The sequence below is a fragment of the Amblyraja radiata genome, chromosome 8 (genome assembly GCF_010909765.2).
Source record: "Amblyraja radiata isolate CabotCenter1 chromosome 8, sAmbRad1.1.pri, whole genome shotgun sequence".
Lineage (NCBI taxonomy): Eukaryota > Metazoa > Chordata > Chondrichthyes > Rajiformes > Rajidae > Amblyraja > Amblyraja radiata.
In genome coordinates this window covers 62,015,280-62,042,268 of record NC_045963.1, presented here as the reverse complement: position 1 = coordinate 62,042,268, position 26,989 = coordinate 62,015,280, and the positions used below count along the sequence as shown (strand labels likewise).

The window sequence follows — 26,989 nt, the reverse complement described above, 5'->3', positions numbered from 1 at the left end:
GGTAGAGATAAGAGCAAGTGTACAAGGGAGCACCTCTGGGAAGTGAGTGTGATGGAGGTGATTGGTTCAGAAGTCAGAGAGCAATCAGAAGTAGCTGTTCTTAAATCTGGACAACCGGGATTTCAAGCTCCTGTCTCTTCTCTCGGAAGGTAGAGAGGATAAGATAAAGATAAGAAGACTGGAGGGTGGCAAATCGTGTGCCTCTATCCAAGAAGGCTGCAGGGAAAATGCTGGAGACAATAGGAACAATGAGCTTGACATCTGTAGTTGTAAAGTTACAAGGGGGTAGTTTGAGGGATAGGATATACAGGCATTTGGATGGACAAGGGCTGATTAAGGACAGTCAACATGGTTCTGTATGTGGGCGGTCGTGTCTCGCAAATCTGATTTAGTTTTTTGAAGACGTGACCAAAAAGGTCGATAGGGCAGAGCTGTAGATGTTGTATACATGGTTTTCAGTAAGACATTTAACAAGGTTCCGCATGATAGGCTGCTCTGGAAGGTTAGATCGCATGGAATCCAAAGAGAGATAGCCGCATGGATAGAAAATTGGCTTCATGGAAGGAAGCAGAGGGTGATGGTGGAAGGTTGTTTCTTGGACTGGACAACTGTGACTAGTGGTGTGCCTCAGGGTTCTGTGCTGGGCCTGTTATTGTTTGCAATCTACATCAATGATTTGGATGAGAACATTCATGGCAAGATTAGCAAGTTTGCTGATGACACAGACATGGGTGGTTTTGCAGTTAGTGAAATGCTTGTGAAACATTGCAGCAGGATCTTGGTCGATTGGCCAAGGTGGGCTGAGGAATGGTTGATGGAATTTAATATAGAGAAATGTGAAATGTTGCATTTTGGGAAGTCTAACATGGGCAGGACCTACACAGTGAAAGGTAGACCTCTGTGGAGTATTGTGGAGCAGGGGGATCTAGGAGTGCAGGTGCATGGTTCCTTGAAGGTCGAGTCGCAGGTAGACAAGGTGGTCAAAAAAGCATTTGGCATTTTGGCCTTCATCAGTCAGAGTATTGAGTAGGGGAGTTGAGAGGTCATGTTGCAGTTGTATAAGATGTGGGTGAGACTACATTTAGAATATTGTGTTCAGTTCTGGGCACCATGTCATAGAAAAGATGTTGTAAATCTGGAAAGGGTACAGAGAAGAATTACAAGGATGCTGCCTGGGCTAGAGGGTCTGAGCTATAGGAAGAGGGTTGAGTAGGCTAGGACCACTCCTTGGAGTGCAGAAGGATGAGGGGTGATCTCGTGAGAGGTGTATAAAATCATGAGATTAATAGATCGGGTAGATGTACAGTCTATTGCCCCAAGTAGGTGAATCAAGGACCAGAGGATATAGGTTCAAGGTGAGGGGAAAAAGATTTAATAGGAATCTATAATAGGAATCTAGGCACTTCTTGCCTTCCTGATGCAACTCACCAAGAGGATATTGCACTAGGATAGACTGGATTGAACAAAGTGACGGGCCTATGATGGGCAGGGCTGTGTTCACCGCTCTCTACAGGTTCATGCGGTCAAGACCATAGCAGTTGACAAGTCAAGCTAAGATGCATCCTCAAGATTCAAGCAAGAGTCAAGAGTGTTTTATTGTCATATGTCCCAGATAGGACAATGAAATTCTTGCTTGCTGCAGCACAACAGAATATGGAAACATAGTACATAACGGGAGAAGAAAAAAAGTTCAGTGTGTATATGCACATGCACATATACTCAGTCTCAATAAATAACTAATATAGTGCAATAATAATGATAGTTTGTTGCAGTTCAGAGTTTATTTGTTGTCGTGTTTAATAGCCTGATGGCTGTAGATAACAAAGATACTAGAGGAGCAAGATAGACCACTCCTAAAAAATCCAATGGACTAACGTGAAGTACGCAACGGAACGTCATGTCCGCCATTTTGTGAATAAGACCCCGACCTCCGTTATGCCTTTCACAGTTTAATCCACGTCAGTCCATTGTATTTTGCAGGAGTTTATCTTGGTCTATCTTAGCCTTCTATGATAGACCATTATGATCTTTGTTTATAATAAATAAGGAGCTTTTTTTTTTTTAATTAAAAAGAGAAATTGCGTATAAAATGAGCGACAATGCTCAATGAAAGGTCTCTGGACCATATGTATTCTATGATCTTTGGTTTAATCAGTGTTGTGGGGGAACAATGGTATGTGTGTGTTTCTGCGTGTGAGAGGCAAGATAGAGGTAATCGATTTCAAAGTTCCCTCATGGATCAGAAGCAACTTTGATTTAAAGCAACTCATGATGTACATGAGCCATTCTCATGAAGTACATAAGCCATAAAGGCAATTATATTTGCCTATATTTATATATTATAAACATGTATATATATTATATATATATATATGATACACACACGTATATAAATGTGATATTGATGTATATAATTATATAACACACATACATATTTCTCTAGTTTCTTGACATATATTCATTATATATATATATATATATATATATATATATATATATAGGATGCGTATATATATATATGTGATATATATGTATATAAATATATAACACAAACACATATATATATATTTCTCTAGTTTCTTTCTTGTAATCTCTAATTATTTGTTGAACCTTTTTTTCTTTCTTTCATTTAACCTCTCTCTCAAATCCTGATATTGTGAATAAAATATCAATGAACATATGCCAAGATATTTTTTCATTCTATATTAGTGTAATAAAATGTAGTGTATACATACCTACATTGATGCAGAAGTGCGAGCTTTAGACATGAATACTGTGCATTGCTACCATAGTTTGGTTTTTAATTTAACAAATATTTGAGGAAAATCGAACATTTATTTGAGGGAAATGAGTTACCCTAGTTCCCGGCAATGAAGACGCACCACCATTTGATTTGCTAAATTTTGAAAAAAGGTTGACGGGACAGGATCGAGGGTTTGGTTTAGTCCATGGGTCGGCAGCCATTTTTGCATAGAGGCCAGGACCCTCTGGGACTAGCTGCAGTTCCCAGGTCGCCTGTGAGCCCCGGGTCTTGCTCCCGGCAGACACTCGCAGCCACCCGAGCTACTGAGTGAGTTTTAAATGTGAATATCTCATAACGTCACATTTGTGGGTTAGCAGTATATTGCATCAGTCCACTCAAATTTAAATAATTCTACATCAAAATTCATAAATAAGGATGACACTTTTTATTTATGTCATTCATGGTAAGATTGACATAATTTACATTGTTTTATGTGTGAGATATACAGGGTTGCAGTGTTTAGCATATCAGTTAACCAATGTAAAATTCAATGTATTTCAAACAATGATAGCCCCACCCCTGCTTACCCCAAAGGACAAAATGTCCAACGTATATACAATAATAAATAAATCATCATTTGCATTATTTTATGAGGCTAACAAATTACAATTTCACACTATGTATATAAAAAATTGTATTGCTTCAAATAAATAATTTAAGAAAATTATGTACTTTACTTATTTGCCACTTTTTGAACTTTCTTACACTTCCTTTTAACGGTCATGTCCTGCATTTTTCTGTTCTTAAATTTGAGTCCATAATGTATGTGGACACTCACAAAGATTGCTACAATCTAACCTTGACTCTATGGCAGCACAACTTCATGCCCTTGTATTCCTGTGTATTGTGTATTGCTGTGTTTATTAGATGGGAAATGTTGTTCCTGGTCATGTTAACATTGTCAAATTCTGTGCGAAACACTTTCTCACACACTTCACAGAAAGCTAGCAAGTATTCAGAAGGCACCATCAAGGAGCCGAAGACAGACGCTGATGTGTCTGTCATATGCTTTATGATGGATGAATATGAGTGCAGGATCAACTAAAGTGGCATCAGGTCATAGTAGAAATTCTCTGCATGTGTGGCATTTTGAGGACAGTTCATGTAAAGTGATGATTCTGCGACAGATGTGACCTGCGATGTAAGCCATTCCAATGTAGCCTGTTCTTGGTCTGCCTGTGGGAAAACTCGTCAGGTTCGAAGTGTTCAGAACAAAGACGGCAGTTCTTTGACAAGTACAGTGTAGGAGATCTTGTCAACGAGTATTCTGGACCCACTGTCGATATCTGAAATTACAGTAAAATATCATATAGAATTAACATAAGAACAAATTTGATTATAACTACATACCTGCAGAATGGATGATATGTCATTTAAATGCAATTGTTTTCAGGGGTGGGGAGAGACATGTATATTGAAGATGCATTTTTCCTCTAATAGGTCAATTTATCTTAAATGTAGAAGAGCTTACACGAGCATGCATGCCTTACAACAAGAACAAAACCAAAAATGTACAGCAGTGTAAAAATTGATACCTTTATTATTGTTTAAGAAGGAACTGTAGATGTTGGAATCGAAGGCCGACAGAAATGCTGGAGAAATTCTCCAGCGTTTGTGTCTACCTTTATTATTGTGGTAAGTCTAGATCTATAAAAGAAGACTTTCTAATAACTTGCTCATGTACCAAAAAATGATGTATTATATAATATACATTGTTGGAATCATAAGAATAGAATTGTATATGTTACAGTCATCATACATTGGGAAGGAAATTAAGGCTTTAATGTGTGCTCCTCATGGCATGTCCTTGTTCCCTATAACACCATTTAACACGTATTTTAAACACCATTGATCCGTGTACACTGTGTATATTTAACACCATTTATCCTGTATTTTAAACACCATTTCAAACCGGCTTAAACACAACCCGATTCGGGACCTCTGCGGCTTGGAGGTCCCGAATCGGCCACTTCCTACCGTAGACCGGGGCTTCACGATGTTATAGGCCGCGGGCCGGCGGTCGGAGCTCTTCTCCAGCGAGGAATCCCAGACTCCGGGAGGGAAAGTCCACGCGGCTAGAAGCTCAGCAGACTGCGGCTTCAGGATGTTATAGTCCACGGGCCAGCGATCGGAGCATTTCATCTGGCGACCCCCGGCTCCGCGATCTGTGCTATAGGAAGAGATCGGGCAGGCTACACGACAGAAAGTAATAATTTTTTACTTATCTTTCGTCAAACCTCACATATTTGATCCCCAAAATGGCGTGAAAAAATTACCCATGACCAACTACGGGTTTTTCGCCTAGTGGTCTATCTTGTTCCTCTAGTATCTCTGGTAGGGAAGAAGCTGTTCTGAACCTGTACGTTACAGTTTTCAGGCTCCTGTACCTTCTTCGCGATGGCAATGGTGAAATGAGTGTGTGGCCAGGATGGTGTGGGTCTTTGATGATGTTGGCTGCCTTTTTGAGACAGCAACTTCGATAGATCCCTTCGATCGTGGGGAGGTCTAAGCCCATGATGGACTGGGCAGTGGTCCAAACCTTTTGCAGTCGTTTCCGCTCCTGGACATTCAAGGTGCCGAACCAGACCATGATGTAACCAGTCAGTATGCTTTCTACTGTGCACCTGTAGAAGTTCAGGAGAATCCTCCTTGACATGCCAAATCTCCGTAATCTTCTCAGGAAGTAGAGTCGCTGATGTGCCTTCTTCATAATTGCATCAGTGTGCTGGGTCCAGGAAAGATCTTCAGACATATGCACGCCCAGGAATTTGAAGTTTTTGACCCTTTCCACCATCCTCCCATTGATGTAAACAAGATTGTGGGTCCTCAACCTAGCCCTACCAAAGTCCACAACCTGTTCCTTGGTTTTACTGATGTTGAGAGCCAGGTTGTTGTGCTGGCACCATTTGGTCAATCGGTCGATCTCACTTCTATACTCTGACTCATCACCAGCTGTGATTCGTCCAATAACAGTGGTGTCGTCGGCGAACTTGATGATGGAGTTCGCACTATGTCCGGCTACGCAATCATGGGTATAAGTGAGTAAATCAGGGGGCTGAGCACGCAGCCTTGAGGTGCTCCTGTACTGATTGTTACTGAGGATAAAGTGTTTCTGCCAATTCGAACTGACTGTGGTCTGTGGATGAGGAAGTCGAGGATTCAATCACAGAGGGATGCGCTGAGGCCTAGTTCCGTTAGTTTGGTAACCAGCTTGGAGGGGGTGATGGTATTGAATGCCGAGCTGTAGTCTATAAACAACAACCTGACGTAAGTGTTTTTATTGTCCGTGGTCCAATGCGGAGTGAAGAGCCAGTGAGATCACATCCTCTGTTGACCTGTTGTGGAGATAGGCAAACTGTAGTGGGTCAAGGTTCTTGTTGAGGTCGGAGTTGATATGCCCCATAATCCTGTCAGAATCTATATTACTAAAAGTCTGATTTTGACCGCTTTTGGCTCGCTGTGCTGCGATTTCTGAGAGAACGCCGCCACCTACGGCCGTCATTTTTGGCCACCTCGCTCAGAGCCCCCCTCCCCCTTCCGGGACTGGAGGATTTTTTCCATCGATGACAAATCAGAGAGATATTAATGTTTAAAAAAAATTCGCCATTCTCTTTGCTGCCCCTGCTGGAGGGAGGGGGAGGGACTATAAAACCAGGAAGTCGTGTGCCTCACTCAGTCTCTGCAAGATGGATGAAGCCAAAGGGTCACGTCTCCCTGAGCTCTGAATAACATTGAACAAATGTCTATTCAATGTTGAGTCCCCTTAATGTGGTTTGAAAATGAAAATATGGTTTGTTTGAAGTAAAAAGGCACTGCCTGCAAATGGTTGTTTGGGTGCTTTAGCTTGAAGTTAAAAGGCACTACTTACTGCAAATGGTGGCTTGGGTGCTATGGCTTGAAGTTAAAAGGCACTACTTACTGCAAATGGTGGCTTGAGTGCTTTGGCTTGAAGTTGAAAGGCACTACTTACTGCAAATGGTGGCTTGGGTGCTTTGGCTTGCAGTTGAAAGGCACTACTTACTGCAAATGGTGGCTTGGGTGCTTTGGCTTGAAGTTGAAAGGCACTGCAAATGGTGGCTTGGGCACTTGAATTTGGTGGCCTTGCACCCTGCTTGAAGTGGTAGGAAACTGCACTTGAATTTGGTGGCCTTGCACCCTGCTTGAAGTGGTAGGAAAATGCACTTGAATGTTGTGGCCTTGCACCCTGCTTGAAATGGTAGGTAAATGGATTTGAATTTAGTGGCCTTGCACCCTGCTTGAAATGGAATTTCAAGGAATAGCCATGAGTCAACTGCCAGCCCACCAGCTGTGAGTGAGGTGCCAGCAGATCAGGCTTGAGGGACTGAGCTGCCACCCCAAGAACCCATACCAGCATTGCAGAAAGCCCCCCCACTGGCCACCAATAATGGAAATGGTGGAGAGGTGGAATATTGCGTCGGGGGACCAGCCCTCCCGTGTGAACATGGGACCCAACGGGTCCCACTTGGTCTATACTTCCTATAATTCATCTGTAAAAGTTCGAGATAATCCGCCTGGACATGCCAAACTTCTCAGATGGCTCAAAAAGTTAATACACTGATGCACATCAATGTGAAGGAACCAAGTTAGGTTGCTGGTGATATGGATGCCTAAGAACATGATACAGCAGCTTCATTAATGAGGACAGAGGATGTGTTCACATCCCCAATTGCTTCGATCAACAGCCAACTCTTTTGTCATTTTAATATTAAGCGCCAGGTTGTCGTTCTAACAACATGATTATTCCCGATCTCTTTCCTGAAATCTGTCACATCAGTTTAAGTAGTCATTGATTAACTACTTATTGATCTCATAAAATCCTGTAAAGTTCTGATGGGTAAAGTCTTTCAGTGCAGAAACTGGCCCTTCAGCCCATCGTGTCCATGCTGACCACCAAGTACCCATCCTCACTTATCTAATTTATCAGCACTTGGTCATTAACCATCTCTGCTTTGGTGATTCAAGTGCTCATCCACATATTGCTTAAATATTGTGTGTTACTGAAGCTAGAGTGTTGGGAAACAAATGCCAGTCTCAGAATGAGGGATTGGGTTGTTCAGGAGGGGCTCTTTGGAATGCTCTTTCCCAGCCACTCGGGATGCTCACTTGTTGAATATTTCCATGGACAAAATTAAGAAAGCTTTGGAATGGAGGTATATGGGAACAGAGCAGGAGACCAGGTGAGTTGCAGGGAGAACCAAATATTATTAAGTGAGGGAGCAAGTCGAGGGGCCAAATGGTTGAGTTTTGCTCCATCCGTTAACAATGCGTTGACCATAGTAAACAACTCTGTGTTGGCCCAGTGATCGGCATCTATCTGAATGCATTTGTAATGAGTTCAACCTCTCCTCCATCATGCAGACCCCAGTGTGTAAGCTTCCTACCTCATCTGGAATTATGGTGTGGGGTGACTGGTGCTGAGCTCATTAAATAGCTTCATTCTCCCAATTTCACTGATGTTAGGGAGTCCTTGTGCTGACACATTTGGCTTGCCTCCAGCACTTACAAAGACTCAGTACCAAGTCTGTATCCATTTCTTCAAAGGTAGTCAATTTTATTCTAAGGCAGTTTGTAGACTGAAAATTGAACTGCAAGATTCCACCTTCTCAGTACGGAATGGAATGCTAATGGACTGTCGTAATTCCTATAATAAAGTTACCGTATGGAAGTTGGAAGGTCATGTTGCAGTTGTATAAGACATTGGTGAGGCCACATTTATAGTATTGTGTTCAGTCCTGGGCACCATGTTATAGGAATGATGTTGTCAAGCTGGAAAGGGCACAGAGAAAATTTACAAGGATGTTGCCAGGGCTAGAGGGTCTGAGAGGGAGAGGTTCAGTAGGGTGGGGCTCTATTCCTTGGAATGCAGGAGGGTGAGGGGTGATCTTATTGAGGTGTATAAAATCATAAGAGGAACATGTTATGTATTCGGGATGCTTAGCACACTTGAACAAAGGCTCGGACACGGGAGTAATCTTACAAGCTTCTATACTACAGGACGCCACCTTGAGTCTCCCTGCACATGCGTACTTGCACAACATATGACAAGACACTAATTACATATGCTAATTACATATGCTAATTATCACATACCTAACACTCCTCCCCCTTTAACTTGGAGGTAGATAACACCACTTCTATTACATACTCAACACTCCTCCCCCTTTAACTTGGAGGCAGGTAACACTATTTCTATTACCTACATAACACTCCTCCCCCTTTAACTTGGAGGCCCGTAACACCACTTATATTACATACATAATACTCCTCCCCCTTGGAGGCAGATAATACCATTTCTATTACATACACCGCACTCCTCCCCTTTTAAGTCCATTTCACCTGTACGGTATATGCTCTTTTCCTACCCATCATTGAATAATACACTGTTACACAATGGTATTATACTTAAACCAAATACATTACCCCTTGCTTTATGAGTTCTCATTTTCTGGTTCATGTATTTGTTTTGTTTTCCTCTTGGTAGGTGGGATCTGACCCATGGCTGCAAGTTTCCATTTTCTAGCAGCTTCCTCTGCTGTTCAGTTTCCCTTCTCTGCTTATTTATCTGCTCTTGGTGTTTCATGAGATTCTGCAATGCCTAACCCATTGTCCATTGCTCAGTGAAGGAGGCTCCATGCTCAGTGAAGGAGGCTCCATGCTGGATTATACTGAAGTGTCCTAATTGCAATCGGTACAGTTAAAGGGGGAGGAGGGCTGAGTATGTAATATAAGTGGTGTTACCTGCCTCCAAGTATAGGGGGAGGAGTGTTGAGTATGTAATAGAAGTGGTGTTATCTGCCTCCAAGTTAAAGGGGGAGGAGTGTTAGGTATGTGATAATTAGCATATGTAATTAGCATATGTAATTAGTGTCTTGTCATATGTTGTGCAAGTACGCATGTGCGGGGAGACTCAAGGTGGCGTCCTGTTTCCCATCCTCGTCGCCAATTGTTATGTATTCGGGATGCTTAGCACACTTGAATAAAGGCTCGGACACGGGAGTAATCTTACAAGCTTCTTTACTACAGTACGCCACCTTGAGTCTCCCCGCACATGCGTACTTGCACAACATATGACAAGACACTAATCACATATGCTAATTACATATGCTAATTATCACATACCTAACAGAACAGATTAGCTAGATGCATAAAGTCTCTTGCCCAGAGTAGGTGAATCGAGGACCAGAGGACATAGGTTTAAGGTGAAGGGGAAAAGATGTAAAGGGAATCTGAGAGGTAACTCTTCACAGAACCTAAGGTGGGTGTATGGAACAAGCTTGCCAGAGGAGATGGTTGAGGCATGGTTTTACTTCAGATTTCCAGCATCTGCAGTCTCTGCGGATCCCATTTTATTTTCCCAACTTTCCCATCAACTCCCCTCAGATTCTGGCACTCACTGATTTACAGTGGCCAATTAGCCCGGCACCCACACTTCTTTTAGACCGGAGCACCCGGTGAAATCCACATTTTCACAGGGAGAACGTGCAAACTCCACACAAACAGTGCCAGAGTTCAGGATTGAACCCGATCTCTGGTGCTGTGAGATGGCGGCTGAGTCAGCTGCGCCACTGTGTCACACAGACACTGATCTCCTGACCCTGACTCTATTTCCATACTCTTATACCCTACCAATTGCGGTTGTGCTTCATTTGATAACACTTAGGATTGGATGGAGAGTGACATAGTTAATTCAGAAACAATGGTTCTGAATTTAAAGAAAGGTAACTTTGAGGGTATGAGACGTGAATTGGCCAAGATAGACTGGCAATTGATTCTTAAAGGGTTGACGGTGGATATGCAATGGAAGGCATTTAAACTACAGCAATTGTTCATCCCAGTTTGGCAAAATAATAAATCAGGGAAGGTAGTGCATCCGTGGATAACAAGGGAAATCAGGGATAGTATCAAAACAAAAGATGAAGCATACAAATTAGCCAGAAAAAGCAACCTACCAGAGGACTGGGAGAAATTCAGAGTCCAGCAGAGGAGGACAAAGGGCTTAATTAGGAAAGGGAAAATAGATTATGAAAGAAAACTGGCAGGGAACATAAAAACTGACTGCAAAAGCTTTTATAGATATGTGAAGATAAAAAGATTAGTTAAAACAAATGTAGATCCCTTGCAGTCAGAAACAGGTGAATTGATCATGGGGAATAAGGACATGGCAGACCAATTGAATAACTACTTTGGTTCTGTCTTCACCAAGGAAGACACAAATAATCTGCCGGAAATAGTAGGGGACCGGGGGTCAAATGAGATGGAGGAATTGAGTGAAATCCAGGTTAGTCGGGAAGTGGTGTTAGGTACATTGAATGGATTAAAGGCCGATAAATCCCCAGGGCCAGATAGGCTACATACCCAGAGTGCTTAAGGAAGTAGCCCCAGAAATAGTGGATGCATTAGTGATAATTTTTCAAAACTCTTTAGATTCTGGAGTAGTTCCTGAGGATTGGAGGGTAGCTAATGTAACCCCACTTTTTTAAAAAAGGAGGGAGAGTGAAAACGGGGAATTACAGACCAGTTAGTCTAACATCGGTAGTGGGGAAACTGCTAGTCAGTTATTAAAGATGGGATAGCAGCACATTTGGAAAGTGGTGAATTCATTGGACAAAGGGAATTGAATGCAACATCTCCAAGTTTGCGGATGACACAAAGCTGGGGGGCAGTGTTATCTGTGAGGAGGATGCTAGGAGGCTACAAGGTGACTTGGATAGGTTGGGTGAATGGGCAAATGCATGGCAGATGCAGTATAATGTGGATAAATGTGAGGTTATCCACTTTGGTGGCAAGAACAGGAAAGTAGACTATTATCTAAATGGTGGCCGATTAGGAAAAGGGGAGATGCAACAAGACCTGGGTGTCATGGTACACCAGTCATTGAAAGTAGGCATGCAGGTGCAGCAGGCAGTGAAGAAAGCGAATGGTATGTTAGCATTCATAGCAAAAGGATTTGAGTATAGGTGCAGGGAGGTTCTACTGCAGTTGTACAAAGCCTTGGTGAGACCACACCTGGAATATTGCGTACAGTTTTGGTCTCCTAATCTGAGGAAAGACATTCTTGCCATAGAGGGAGTACAGAGAAGGTTCCACAGACTGATTCCTGGGATGGCAGGACTTTCATATGGAACTAAGTAAGTAAGTAAATTTTATTTATATAGCACGTTTAAATCAACTCGCAATGAAACCAAAGTGCTTTACATAAAATAAATAAAAGTTTCCGTGCATCCATAGAAAAAATTAAAAATAAGAAGAAATGACATTATAGAATTCAACATGTCGTCCCCCCACAACAGAATCAAAAATTTCCACTGTGGGGAAAGGCATCAAAAAGTTAAGTCCTCTTCCACTGTGAATCACCCGATGAATGATATGAATCATATGAAGAAAGACTGGATAGACCCGGCTTGTACTCGCTAGAATTTAGAAGATTGAGGGGGGATCTTATTGAAACTTACAACATTTTTAAGGGGTTGGACAGGCTAGATGGAGGAAGATTGTTCCCGATGTTGGGGAAGTCCAGAACAAGGGGCCACGGTTCAAGGATAAGGGGGAAGTCTTTTAAGACCAAGATGAGAATTTTTTTTTTCACACAGAGAGTGGCGAGTCTGCGGAATTCTCTGCCACAGAAAGTAGTTGAGGCCAGTTCATTGACTATATTTAAGAGGGAGTTAGATGTGGCCCTTGTGGCTAAAGGGATCGGGGGTATGGAGAGAAGGCAGGCACAGGATATTGAGTTGGATGATCAGTTATGATCATATTGAATGGCGGTGCAGGCTCGAAGGGCCGAATGGCCTACTCCTGCACCTATTTTCTATGTTTCTATGTTAAGCCCTGGTGTTCTCCCCTCACTTTCCTCTCTACCATTCTCTCCTTACTCTCTCCCTCTTCCTTGTACCTGGGAAATACTCTACTCTTCAGGGCTGTGGAGGTGAGGTGATTGAATGTATTGCTGGTCCGTGTGGGCTCGGTGGGCCGAAGGGCCTCTTTCTACGCTGTATCTCTGAACTTAAACTAAACTAAAGTGGATCGAAGGGCTTGATTCCATGCTGAGTAACACATGTATGATCGAATTAAAAGGCAGAACAGAATTGAGGGGCTGAATGGTTGAAACCGGTTCGTTTTTAATATTTCTGTGTTGATTGATGTGCCTTCCGACTTTGACTCGGCTTTATGTCACACGTACTATAAAAATCTCCGTGTAGTTTGATGCTCAAAGTGACCTTGGGCGCTGTGTAAATACATATTGTTATTGTGCTGTCTGGACGTACAAATGACCCCAGACTAACGCCGACCAATTGATTGTCTTGTGAATCAAACCAAGAATTATGTCTTGGGGTGGGACGGGACTCACACACAAAGTGCTGAATGAACACAGCGGATCGAGCAGCATCTCTGAAGAACATGGGTCGGGTTCGGGTCGCGACCCTTCTTTAGACTGGAAGTGGGCACTGTATGTCCTTTTGTGTAAACCAGCACCTGCAGTTCCTTGTTTCTACAAGATGGCTTAAGGAAGTTAGGCTGGGCACTAAACATCCCTGACCCTGGCAATTAATTATTTAAAAATGGAGCCGCGATGGGGTCCCTGAATTTTTCAGACAGACATTTCTGCAGCGATGTGTATTTGTATTCGGGTCGGATAACTAGGTTGAAACGCAATAAGCCCTTAAAATATGTCCAGTTTAAAACGCTGGAAATACCTGGAGGGTGAGCGGGGAAATGGAAAGAGTGGAGAAAGAGAGGCAGAGTGGGAGAGAAAGAATGAGAGCGAGGGACAGAACGGGAGATTTGAGCGCAGAGCGTTCGTCTGCACCCGGCCACCCACACGGTGACCCCGCTACCTGTGGTGGGGGTGGCAGGAACACACTACACACCGGGCGCTGTGCAGTTCCGACCCCGGGGAGAGTCCGTCCCACTGACTCCAGACCCCACTGATGAAAGGAGGTGGGAATGGAGGGGCAGTAGCCTGTTTGTAATTTGACCTCCACCCCTCCCCTGCCCGATATTCCAATTCCAGGGTGGATGGCTCCCCAGAAGGCAGAAATCCCCGTTGTAACAAATGCAACAAAGCATTTCTACAGTAACACCAACAACCAAAAAAATCTGTTGAAGGCTGAATGTGCAGCACAATTTCCCCCCACTGTCCACGGAGAGAGAGGAGTGCTTGAATAAAGCAGCACGTGGATGCAGAATGTGATGCAGCCTGTTACGAGGCTGCAGATTTCTCCACTTCCCCCTCTCCCCCCTCCCTCCTCGTCTTCCGGAAGCGGCTGGCACACTGTATATAAAGCGAGGGCAGACTGTACCAGTGAGTCACTGCAAGCTGACAGGAGCATCTGCTGCAGGAGATTTACCCCAGAGCCACCACCACCACCAGCAGCATCAGCATCGTCTGTATCCCGCGGGACAGGATAAGCGGAGATCTCTCTTATCTCTATCTCTCTATCCATCTGAAAACATGGTGCACTATTCCATTGTTATTGTGTTCGGCAGGAGACTGAGCCAAAGACCCTCGCTGGAAGAGTTGGAACAGAGGAACATCTTAAGATGTAAGTACGATGGGTCGCGGTCTGCGTCCTGATGCTGATGTGTGCTCGCACCGAATGACTGTTGCTGTTGTCAGTCTGAAGCTGCAGATTTGGGATTCTGCAGAAGCCCAGCTCCGGGTGATACCCACGGAAAATCAGCTGCCTGCCTCCAGCCCACTGTGTTAGCTTGAACAGAAAAATGTTTATGATTCTGGGGATTCAAATGCTGCCTGATCTGCCTTGCCCGGTGTATTTGGCCAAAGGGACACGTCCCGTGGAATGTTGCAAAGATGTACCTTGGGCTCAATGTGTGACCGCTGGCGTTTGATTTGATAACAATGACCCCCCCCCCCCCCCCCCCCCCCCTTCTGCCCAATCTGCCGCAGAATGGCAGGCAGGGCGGTGGGGCTTGGAGTCCACCCCCGCTCCCAATCTGCCCCCTCTCTGCGTGGGAATCCCACCTCCCGGCGACGTCATCGAGGCTTCCCCGTGACGTCATGAGACAGCTGATACTGACATGTAACGGTTTCGGCGCCGGGGGTTTTCACTTCCGCTGACCATCTTCCCGCCACCCCCAGCCTCCCGTGCTTTGGCGGGAGGAGACTTTGACACCCTTTGCACTGCACAAGGAGCTCTCCTTATAACCCGAAGATAGACACAAAGTGCTGGAGTAACTCAACGGGTCAGGCAGCATGTCTGGAGAGAAGGATTGGGTGACGTTTTGGGTCGAGACCCTTCTTCAGACTGTGAGCCAGGGGAGAGATTACACAAAATGCTGGAGTAACTCAGAGGAATAGTCAGCATCTCTGGGGAGAAGGACACTGTTACTGGGTGGGTTTCCTCAGGGCACTCCAGATTCCTTCCACCTCCCAAAGACTTAGGTTAAAATTGGCCTTTGTAAATTGCCTTTAATGTTTAGGGTGTGGATAACATAGAACCTGAACAGGAGACTCGGTGGTCAGTGTGGACTCAGTATCTAAAACTAAAATCAAAGACTATTTGTTAGAGCTTATCTGGTGGAGTCCCTTTTTAAAAGCTGAGTAAATACCATTGTTTCTTATCAGCTGTATGGTAATTATATACCTGTGGACCTCAGAGTTACAGCCAATGGCTCTAGATTTCCCAGAATGTTTCTCAGGAACGAGGGGCTTCAGTTCCATGGAGACTCTCAATGTTATTCTCCTTGGAACTGAAAATATTGAGGATTTCATGCAGAGCAAGGTTTTTTCTTTCTGCTCTGAGTTATTAATGTGCCTAAAATGGAAAGGGATGCTCATTCATTTCAAAGAGAACTGAATCAGTAATTGAAAAGGGAGGATTTGTCAAAATAAATAAATAGGAATTCAGGATTTCAAATCCCACTAGATCTTGGCTCCCTTGAGTGCTTGTTGTTTCTTGCATTGTGGCAAACACCCTGATTCCCAGAGGATGTTTGAGGGAGGGACTGAGTTTCATTTTCCTAACCAGCATCACCAGCTACCTGGGCTCCAAGCTCTAGGATTCTCTCCCTACCCTTTCTGCTTCTCTAAGACTCGAACGCGTGCAGCCCCTTTGGTTAAGATTGTGGTCAGCTCTCCTAATGTGGATCTATTTATCCAATGACACTCCTGTGGATTACCTTGGGATGTTTTGCCATGTTCAAGATGCTCTGCAAATGTCAAATGCTTATGTCCTGCAAGGAAATTGCTGTACGAGTCAGTGGGTGATAATTCGTTAGTTGTTACATTGTAGCAGTGAAATGCAGTGGTTTTGTGTTACTCTTGTGTATGTGTGTGTGTGAGTGCATTTGGGGGAAGTTGAGGGGTGGATGTTCCTGCCTGGTGTTGGGAGAGGAAACCCCATCTCCCGGCGGCTCTGACCCTGGCAATGGGGACGTCACTCACACTGGGTCTTGCGCGGTGATGTCAGTGCCCTGGCGTCCTCTCGCACGTCATTGCTGGGGATTCCCCCTCTGGGTAACCCGCGTTGGATGACTGCTGCAGTTTGTAGAGAGCTCTACCGCCCGGCAGCCCCCGCACCATCTCACCTCGCTTTCTGCCTTTTGTGTAAACAGACCGCAATGAAGAGGAGGAGCACGAGGAGAGGCTGGAGATCAGGAGGAGGCTCACTCGCAAGGTAAGCCTGCAGCGAGATCTCTCTTCCCACCGTTAGAAATGCTCTTGTTCGACACCCAGCAACCTGTGATTGAGCATCCGGCTCAACTTTACTTAGCACCCCCTCGGTCAGAGTGTGGGGCCCCCTCCCATCCTGGGCACAATATCCAGACCCTCAACCCGTCAGCATTGGGATGCTTGAATCGGGGCTGCTCGGGCTCAGGAGTTTAGGTCAACACACAGATCAACTCTGGTGTCCGATGATCTGCCTGCACCTCCTCCACTGTTCATGGGCTCCATAATGCTGGCAGACATCAGGAGTGCGCTGATGGCTTTCAGAGGAAGCTCTGTGTGTGTGAGAGAGAGAGAGAGAGAGAGAGAGAAGAGATCAGCCATGGTCGAATGGGAAAGAGGGAGAGAGAGAGAGAGAGAGAGCGAGCAGAACATCATTACTCATCAGCCCCGTTAACTGAGGAAATGTCAGGCAATTTATTTCATCCTGTGTGGAGAACAGCTCATAGTTTTCTAATCAAAAGCCGTCTCTACCGTAGAAACCAGGGTCCTTTATAAACTGGCTGGTCATATGACATAGCAGAATTAGGCCATTCAGCCCATCAATCTGCTACACCATTCGATCATGGCTGATATATTTTTCCCTCTCAATCCCAATCTCCTGTCTTCTCCCCTTAACCTTTGATGCTGTCACTAAACGCCGGCTGGTTCACTCTCACACCCTGCTGAGAATGCATTGCAAACTACCTAGAAACTACAGAGGACAAATCTCTCTGCTCTCTACCCTGCTCTGTCAAAGGAGAGACCTGGCACAAGGCTCATTTGCCCTGTTTTCAACCCGCAGTGTTATGCAGTACGGAAACAGGCCCTTCAGCCCAACTAGTCCATGCTGACCAACTTGCCTTCCAGAAATGGTCCTGTTTGCCAGATATCCCTCTTAAACCTTTTCTATCCATTTTAAATACCCACTCACTAGATATTCTGGTGAAAACTTGCAAAGATTTGCAGCATGTGTGGTTGCTTGCTCTACACTCCTTGACTGATGGCAATTCAGCCCATTGTGTTAGTTGGAGGACACAAGCCAGCATCATAGCTGCTGTTGGCTCTGTCAGCAGGTTTCCTGGGTGGCCAGTGAACCGCACAATACAATGATTTACCACAGGTCACTGGCTAACGGTGAGACTTTCTTCCTGTGCCCTCACAGCTCAGCCTTCGGCCGACTGTGGCAGAACTGCAAGCCCGCCGCATCCTGCGCTTTAATGAGTACGTGGAGGTGACGGAGGCCCAGGACTACGACCGGAGAGCTGACAAGCCCTGGACACGGCTCACACCTGCCGACAAGGTGAGGAGGAGTAACGGCTGGAACAATGCTGCCTCAATTGTGCACTTTCCCCAGGCCCGGTTCATACAATGGAATTGTTCAAGCATGAATGCCAGCACCCGGTCATAACCCTGCTCTTCAAATCAAGGTTGCCCTCTGCCTCTCTGGCCCGCAGTCTGTCCTATTCTGTACAAGTCTCTTTCTTCTGTTCAATCCACACTTGTAATCCCCACGCAACCCCATATCTCTCTCTATATATATATTCATCTCACTCCCTATCTCTCCTTATCTCTCTATCACACACTGTTTCAGTCTATCTCTTTCTATAGTTACATGAGTGTTCTTTTTATTAAGATCAATCACTCGTATGAGTCTTTCCACTTCACCCCATCTATCCTGTTGGTGTGCCTGTCTCTCTATTCTTTCTCTGCCTCTTTCTCTATCATTGCTGCCATCTCTTTTTCTCTTTCTCTCCCTGATTGTCTCTCTTCCTCCCTTTTTCTGGCTCTCTCTATGTCTGTCCTTTCCTAACTCTTGCTCTGCCTTGCTCTCTCTTACTATCACTCTGTCTCAATATTTCTCCTTCTCAAACACTCCCTCTGTTATTCCACCTGTGCACACTTGACACCACACTGTCTTTCCGTCTAACTCTTCTTTGACCTCTCATTGTCTCATTCTGAATGTCTCTCTGACCCCCTTGTCTCTCTCTCCCTGCCTATCTCTGCCCCTCTCCCTCACTCCCTTCCAGAGAGGTGAGCAGTTGATTTGAAGCAGCGTACCACGTAATCAATCCCTTGGTGTACCAGTCTCCATGGTGACGTGTTGCAAAGAACTTGCTGCTTGTAAATGGTCCAAGGTGCAGGGAAGAAGTTATTTTTACATTCTGTTTTTTTCTTATCTCAGCACCTGTACCTTCTTAATGTGAAATAAGCAGCTACAGAGTGTTGATGATGAGTAGGATGTGCTGCCAGGCATATTGTGAAATAATTAAATCCCCTTAATATAGGGCATGAAATGTAACAGGAACATCCTGAGGTGCTTCACAGGACATTATCCACCAAAAATATCACTAGTTTAGTGTCAGTGCGGACAATTCTACCCAGTCTCCTGGAGCCAAAGTGTGACTCTTAATCAGATCACTGAAGTAGGAGAACATAGTCAACATCAAATTGCAGTGTGATTGTGGGAGGTTGCTGTGCATATAAGCGGCTGTCAAATTTACCACTTTTGATGTGTGACTGCACCTCAAATTAGATAATTGGTTGTGAATCGCTTTGGGATGCTTTGTGCATCATAACACAATTAATCTTCCCCGGCGCTTCACAGTGATAAGGGTAGCGAAACCTTCTGTAACAGTGCTGAAGGGAGCAGTTAATCATCGATCCTTCAGCACCAGTGACACTGCACAGTAGTGATCTGCCTGTCTTTGATGGGCAGGGACTTTGGGGAACTCCCTGCACCAGGGTCAATGTGGTGTTGGGAGTTCACTGCGTGAAAATTATCATGACCTTGTTAATGTGACATGGGGTGGACTCTGGCAATGTGGGATGGGGTGGGGCAGGTCCACAGCCACGGAGAGTGCCAGGTCTGCCGTAACTGTTGGCGATGCCGGGGATCAGTGCCGTGTCTGGTGCAGACAATGTCCTGCTGTCTTCAGTCATGTGACGCCTCTCTCTTTTCCTCTCTCATTACAAAGGCTGCAATACGGAAAGAACTAAATGAGTTCAAAAGCAGAGAGATGGAAGTCCATGAAGAAAGCCGACATTTAACAAGGTGAGGATATGATCCACCTATGTCCGTGCACCCCCTACCTCATCCCTTTGAATGTGCGTGTCTGTAGGTGTGTCTGTCTCTTTCTTTGTTTGTCTCTCTTACCTCCCTTTCCCCTTTCGCTAACCTCTTTCTCCCTTTCCCTCTTTCTATGTCCAATCCTCCTCCCACCTCTCTCTCTTACCCTCTTTCATTTCTCCGCCCCCCGCCCACAGCCTATCTGCTTCTTGCCCTCTGCTGGCAGCTCTCCCCCTGACACCTCAAGTGTTTCTCAGAAGCCCTGAGCCGTTGTAGTTGATGCTGCATGATGAATCAGGCCTCCCACATCCCCCTCCCCTCCTGCACAGGAGCTGATTTCACACTGCCACGCCAGCATTCACCACCCCCACGGCTTTGAAGCCTGAGTCAGCCGCAGGCACTCGAAGCTTCCCACAGCTCACACTCAACACGTCACCTGTCAAACAATAGGCTTTGAACTCAGCTGAGAGCAGCACACTGAACACTGGCCGTGAATACGAGGGGGCATCAGCTTCCGCAGGCAAACAGGAAGCATCCCACACTCCTCCAGCAAACATTTACGGTGTGTGATCATATTGATTCCTGCTTCCCCATTCAACCCCGCCACCACTCTGCTCACTGAGCTTCCAGTAGCTTACCCTGGTCTTTCTACCATGCTGGCAAAGCTGGAACTGTAGATCCCAACAAACCAGCATCCTTGGGACATGGATGGTGCCAGGTCCAGGAGATTTTCCTGACTGTTGGATGTTGCTCCCATCAATATCCAAACACAGTTTTATTTCACTTTTCCTGCATGGTTCACAGTCGTAGAATAAGGAGATGGGGAAATGTACAGGCACTGGGGAACCCAGCGGTAAACCTACCCACATTCCTGACCCCAAATCCCAACACTGGCCGCACACCCTAATTGTATGCCGACCCCTGGTTGACATCCCAGACCTATGTGTGCGCTGGCTGCTAGACCATCAGTTTCCAAACAACCAGATTATCAGAGTGTTCCTTATTTATTCGCGAGAGGTTAGATCCACAAAAGAGTGGCAGTGATCACCACCGCTAGTTGCCTAAGCCGTAAGATTCAGGGTTCCCTCTGCAAAACACTGCCCATTGAGAAAGGCCTGTTTCTGTGCTGTCCTCTTCTATGTTGTGACACGGTTTTAAACCTTTCCCCTTATCTTTGTCTCTTTCTCGCCTTGTGCGGCTCTGTTTACTGTCGCCATTATTGGTGCGATGCATGTCCCTCGCCGCTAACGACTTTCAACACCTTCCTCCTCCCCAGGTTCCATCGGCCATAAAGCAACCCAGCCTTGAGGTCTGCAAGACGCTCGAATTGCCGAGTATTGAATTGCCGAGTTGGTTGAATCGTGACTGAGGCAACGCTGGACTTGACATGTGTTCTGTGCACCTTACTGCGTCAGTGGCTGAGGCTCGACAGAGAGCTGACCATGTGCTACAACAAAACAAACAAAAAAAAAAGAAAAGTTTTAATATCTTAAGTATTTTTTAAAAGATTCTTTCTCATTGGAAGCAGGCTGGCTTCTTTTGTTGTGGCTGAAGAGGAAAGTTGAAATGATATTGATCTAAAGGCAGTGCAGAGGGAGTGATCTCTGAGAATTAGGGGCACTGGTGGATCCAGAGAGGAAACTGCGCTAACCTCCTGCTGCCACCGTGACAGTGGTCGGGTGATCTATAATCAGATGTTGTGCGTTTGTGTCATGTTCTGCCATGTGGAAGATCATAGCCGGGGGTTGTTTCTCCCGCTATTTACTAACCGGTTTCCATCTTCTTCCCTTTCTAAGGAAACGATACCAAGGTGGGAAAGGGAACTAATGTTTCTCAGTGTGACTACATCAAGTGACTATTGCTATCTGCTCAGGGCAGAAAGTGGTGTAGGCTATGGCTCAAGTCAGTGAACAGCTCAAAATGTGCATAAAGTTCGTACTGATCAAAAAAAAACAAGTCTTTAGCCTGAGCTTGTATCTTATTACATATCTCTCTTTTCCCTCAGCCCCTACTTATTATTGTTAAATCGTTATGTTGGTGATATTTTATACGCAGGAGTTTAATCCTGCTCACTGCATCCTGAAGCTCGGATGGAATATATTGCTGTTTATAAAGAGCCTTGGAGAAAGATTGAGCAGGGTTTTCGATGCAGAGAGTGGGTGCAGAATTGGTGCAGGGGAGGCTTTGGCAGAGGGAGGGGAGCAGTAGTAAGATGGGTCTGTGCCTCTCAGTAAACAGGTGGATGCGAGAGTTGGTGAAACAAGTGGTGGGCAGCTTGGACTCGCTGCCACACGCTGAACAGTGCCGCCACTGACCCTGTCCTTGTGGGACAGCCTATAGTCAGAGAGTGGCCTTTCACACGCGCCATCAGCCCCACAAACCTTATCTCACGTCCCGCTGAGCCCTGGGGCTGATTTCAATGGGCGAGGGCTGCCTGGGTAAAACCAACCATACAAGGGAGTAACCCTTCACTGGTGCAGGGGTCGTGCCCATTCAAGGGTTCGCCCACCCTGTGATATCCTTGGTTCAAACGTCAGGGACCAAACTGGCATAAGTTACCCAGTCTGGGGAGGAAGCTCATGGAGCTGCAATTGGATCTCATGGTGGAGTAGAGGAACAGTTTCTATACCCCTCTACCCCAGCACCCAAGCAACTGATTCAACCTCCTCTCCTGTTCAGCAGAAAGTTCATTAGGAATGATCTTGTTTGAAGTGATGTGAGAATGGTTCTGCACTGCTGCATTCTCTTTCTCATCAGGAAGGAGAGAGAGTCAGGACTAGTTTTGTGAAAAGGACCAAATGGATCACAGACCCTCTAGTCCATTGAGGGCAAGATAAGGGGACAGAGGGAGCGACAGACGTGGGCTGTGGTTGTCCAATAATCAAAGTGTCTGTGTTGCATTAATAGGAATTGGTTATGGGGGTCAAAAGGCAGAGAGAATGCTTTCAGGTGCAAAGAGCCCAGAGAGAGTTTATTTAAACAGTTCTAACATTGCGTGAGATGTTGCAAAGGGCCTGGGTTTTCCGTGGTTACCTGCAGTTGGAACTAGAGCTTGTTCTTGTGAATAGAGAGTGGGGCAAAGAACTGAAGGCCTTTGTACAAGTACCAATTTATTGTGAATTTAACTTCTTTCTGTTAACTGTGACCGAGTTGAAAAGAAACAAATGTCGGTCGGTATACAGTGATGTGTAATCCAGCATACTGACAGATGCTGGTACTGGGGATGTGTAACCCAATGCAGTACCAGATATTGGTACACAATGATATGTAACCCAGTGTATTACCAGATATCAGTACATGATGATGTGTTGCCAGATGTTGGTACATGGTGATGTGTGACCCAGATGTTGGTCCACAGTGTGCCCAGTGTATTGTGAGGCCCTTACAGTTGCCTACATGGATTGGCACTGGCCTTCCGCTGCACTTGGCCATTGCCAGTAAAAACTCCTAACTGCATCGTTCCTCCCCACTCACAAAACAGAATGGAGGCAAGAGAGACTCTGTCCTTGTTTTATTGATTGTCCTCCTTGTCTGTGTGGGTGGGCATTTGGGGCCATGGGGGAGAGGGAGAGAGTCAGAGTTTGCCTGGCACATGCGATGGAACAAAGTTTTCATCCTAATAACAACATGGTCCAGAAGGTAAAGAGAATTAATGAGAGAGAGAAAACAAGGTTCATTCAACATGCTTTCCTGGCATGGTTAGAATTTTTTAAACCTGCAGGAATAATTTTCACAATTGACAACATACTTGTAGAGCCTGGAACCAGTTCTGATTAAGATACACAGATTCCTACCTCTGCCCCACTGCACCTGACCACAAGCTAAACACTCTCTCTCTTAACTGGACAGTCCCTTGGGCTTGGCAATGGGCAGTTGCTGAAGACAAATAATGGTCTCAGCTCTCCCTGTGAAGGCAGCAACCTATGCTAGCATCTGCTAAACATCTAACTGTTCTATTAGCCTCCTATCTTGTGAATGGGAGAGTCTTTACAGAAGTATAACAAATGAATGTAAATTTTCTTTATATATTGTATTGGTTGTAAATAACTCGAAAAATATATGCTGTCTGGAATCCAAATATAATTTTACATCTCGCTCATATTCTTTTTTTTTTTGTAAAGTGTTGCAATAATATTTATTTTCCAAAACAAAATCAATATATTTCTGTTTTAAATTCCAGTGCGTCCCCCTTCTGGTTGTACAGCCAGACCTGGTTATTTGTTCGTGTTTTTAAACAGTTCCTACAATGTTCTCAATCTTCTTTAAAGGTATTCAATGTGACAATATTATGTTATAAGCTAACTTGTTTTATACAATGAGCACATTACTGAAGTGCCTTAGAACATGGCTTGTCTGATTTAATCTTTCCTGTCAAGATTTTGTTAATAAAATATTATCATGTGCTCATTTGCATTTTGGCTCATTAATTCACAGTTTTTTTGCGACAACAGAGTGGGCAGGGTAAAAGGTGAAAGTTCAGTGGATGTCAGACCATGATTAGTAAGGCTGTCAGGGGTTATGGGGAGAAGGCAGGAGAACGGGGTTAGGAGGGCGAGATAAATCAGCCATGATTGAATGGCAGAGTAGACTATTACATGACCAAGGTTGAGATGTGCTGGGAAAAACATGAATTAATGGAAGAAGATATAGAGCAAAGGTTGTCATTTATCTAGAGACAGGAGAGACCTGCGGATAGAGGTGGGGGGGGGGGGGGGGGGATCTAGAGTGAAAAACAAAGTGCTGGTGGTACTCAGCAGGTCAGGCAGCATCCGGGGGGGGAAATGGACAGGCAACATTTCAGGTTGGGACCCTTCTTCAGACTAATCTTTCACATGGTCAAGTATGGAAGGACTATTGGAATGAATACCCAATGGCCATTCTGGTAACTGTAGTCTCCTGCAGAGCAACATGATAATGATTGGTAGAAACAAAGAACTGCAGATGCTGGTTTATACCAATGTTAGACACAAAGTGCTGGAGTAACGGGCCAGGCAGCATTTCAGGAGAAAAAGGATGGGTGACATTTTGGGTTGGGACCCTTCTCAGATTAGATTTGCTGAAAGGACCAATGCTGGCCAGAACTCCTTGAAGCCATGGGTCAGTTCACATAATAATGCCTTTTGAACCATGCAGCTTCTACAAGGGATGGCACTCCAGCATCAGATTCATTACATTCACAAAGATCAGATCCGGAGGCACATTGTTTTCATCATGGGACACCATTGGACAAGACCAGCTCAAACTTACCTACACTGGTCACCAAGACTGGTCATAAGTGCATCAGAACTGATGCAAATGGGTTCACCAAGAACATAAGAACTAGGAGCAGGAGGAGGCAGTTCGCCTCTTGATCTTCTGCCATTTATCACGATCAAGACTGATCTGCCTCAGTTTCACTTTTCGCCACCATCCCTCATTTCCCCAAATATCCTGAAATCTATCAATCTTAATTTAAGTGGCCAAAGAATTAAATCCTACAAACACGCCTGATTCCGAGTCTGAGTTTTGTTTTATTTACTGAAAATATTTTGTTTGTGTGGTATCCAGTCAGAGAAAAATTATACATGAATACAATCAAGCTGCCCACAGAGCACAGATAAAGGATAATGGGTACAACATTCAGTGCAAGATCTAACATTGGAGTCTGATTAAAGATAGATTAAATGACTCCAATTAGGTGGATGGGAGGTCAGGACTGCACTCTAGCTGATGAAGGGACTGTTCAGTTGCCTGATAACAACTGGGAAGAAATTGTTCCTGAATCTGGAGGTATGCATCTTAAAACACCTGTACCTCTTGGGAATGACCAGTGTGAGACTGGTCCATGATTATGCTGGCGGCCTTGCCGAGGCAGCATGAAATGTAGATGCAGTCAATGGACGGAAGGCTAGTTTGTGTGATGCTCAGCAATGTCTTGCGGTCTTGGATGGAGCTGTTCCCAAACCAGGCTGTGATGCATCTCAATAAAATGCTTTCTATGGTGCTTCTGTAGAAATTGGTGAGCCTTCTAAGGCAGTAGAAGTGTTGGTGTGCTTTCTTAGCCATAGCTTCGATGTGACTGGTCGAGGACAAATTGTTGAAAATATTTATTCCTAAGAACTTGAAGCTTTTGACCATCTCTATTTCTCTACTTTGGCGTCATCAATGTATACCAGGGTGTGTGTGTACTGCTTCGCTTCCTGAAGTCAATCATAATCTCCTTTGTTTTGCTGACATATGGGTGAGGTTGGTGTCTTGGCACCAAGTTACAAGGTTCTCAATCTACTTTCTCTACCCTGTCTCTTCATTATTCGATATCTGGCCCACTGCGGTGATGTCGTCTGCGAACTTGCAGATTGAGTTGGATTGGTAGTTGGCTGCACAGCCGTGAGTGTATAAGGAGTATATGGGGGCTGAGAACACATCCTTGTGGGGAATCAGAGTCAGTATTGAGAATTGTCATAGAGGATGACTTGTCACATATCCGCACTGATTGTGGTCTGTTGGTCAGGAAGTCGAGGAGCCAGTTGTAGGGTGTGATGACTCCACCAGTTTGGAGATGAGCTTTGTACGGATGATGGTATTGAAAGCAGATCTGTAGTCTATGAATAGGAGTCTGACATCAGTGCCCTTCTTATCCAGGTATTCCAGGGATGGGTGGAGGACCAGAGTGATGGCATCAGCCATGGACCTGTTGTAGCGATAGGCAAACTACAGTGGATCAAAGCTGCTTGGTAGGCTGGAGTTAATGTGTGCCATAACCAACCTCTCTAAGCACTTCAAGATGGTGGATGTCAAGATAACTGATCATTTTGATCCCTGCATCTACCCTGTTGATCCTACGAGTATTTTGTAGGTCTCATTGTGGTAGCCTTTCATCTAGCAGAGCAGTGGTAGAGTCGCTGCCTTACAGCACTTGCAGCGCCAGTGACCCGGGTTCGATCCCAATTACAGATGCTGTCTGTACGGATTTGTATGTTCTCCCCGTGACCGCATGGGCTTTCTCCAAAATCTTCGGTTTCCTCCCACACTCCAAAGATGTACAGGTTTGTAGGTTACTTGGTTTGTGTTTGTATACTTGGTATAAGTGTAAATTATTCCTGGTGTGTATAGACTTGTGTTAGTGTGCGGGGATCGCTGGTCAGCGTGGACTCGGTGGGCCGAAGGGCCTGTTTCCGTGCTGTACATCTGAAATAAGCCAAACTAGCAATTCAAGTTATAGCTCCTCATGGGATGTACTCACCATCCTAAGATACTGTTTAATGGACACATGATCCCGGCAAAGACTTCTCTTTGTTCACCTTTTCCGTTCCCCCTCCTACACATGGTCCATCTGCCCATCACCTAGACATTTATCCACCTGGGTTTCTTCTCCCCTCACCTACGCTTTCTATCCTCTTTCCCCATCTGTTTCCATCATTCCTCCCTTACCTGGTTCCACTTATCACTG

The 26,989-nt window shown here is 45.0% G+C and overlaps 1 protein-coding gene across 2 annotated transcripts in view; it reads left to right on the top strand.

Annotated features, from left to right (window-relative positions):
* The window catches only part of phactr2 (phosphatase and actin regulator 2), a 142,099-nt gene extending 118,128 nt beyond the window's left edge, over positions 1 to 23,971 (top strand). For both annotated transcript variants that reach the window (XM_033026064.1, XM_033026063.1), the window contains 5 exons: positions 14,312 to 14,367; positions 16,400 to 16,461; positions 17,656 to 17,793; positions 19,469 to 19,545; positions 20,837 to 23,971. In XM_033026064.1, coding sequence (XP_032881955.1) covers positions 14,312 to 14,367; positions 16,400 to 16,461; positions 17,656 to 17,793; positions 19,469 to 19,545; positions 20,837 to 20,852 — 349 coding nt within the window. In that variant the 3' untranslated portion in view covers positions 20,853 to 23,971. The remainder of the gene's footprint in view (positions 1 to 14,311; positions 14,368 to 16,399; positions 16,462 to 17,655; positions 17,794 to 19,468; positions 19,546 to 20,836) is intronic.
* The last annotated feature ends 3,018 nt before the right edge of the window (positions 23,972 to 26,989 follow it).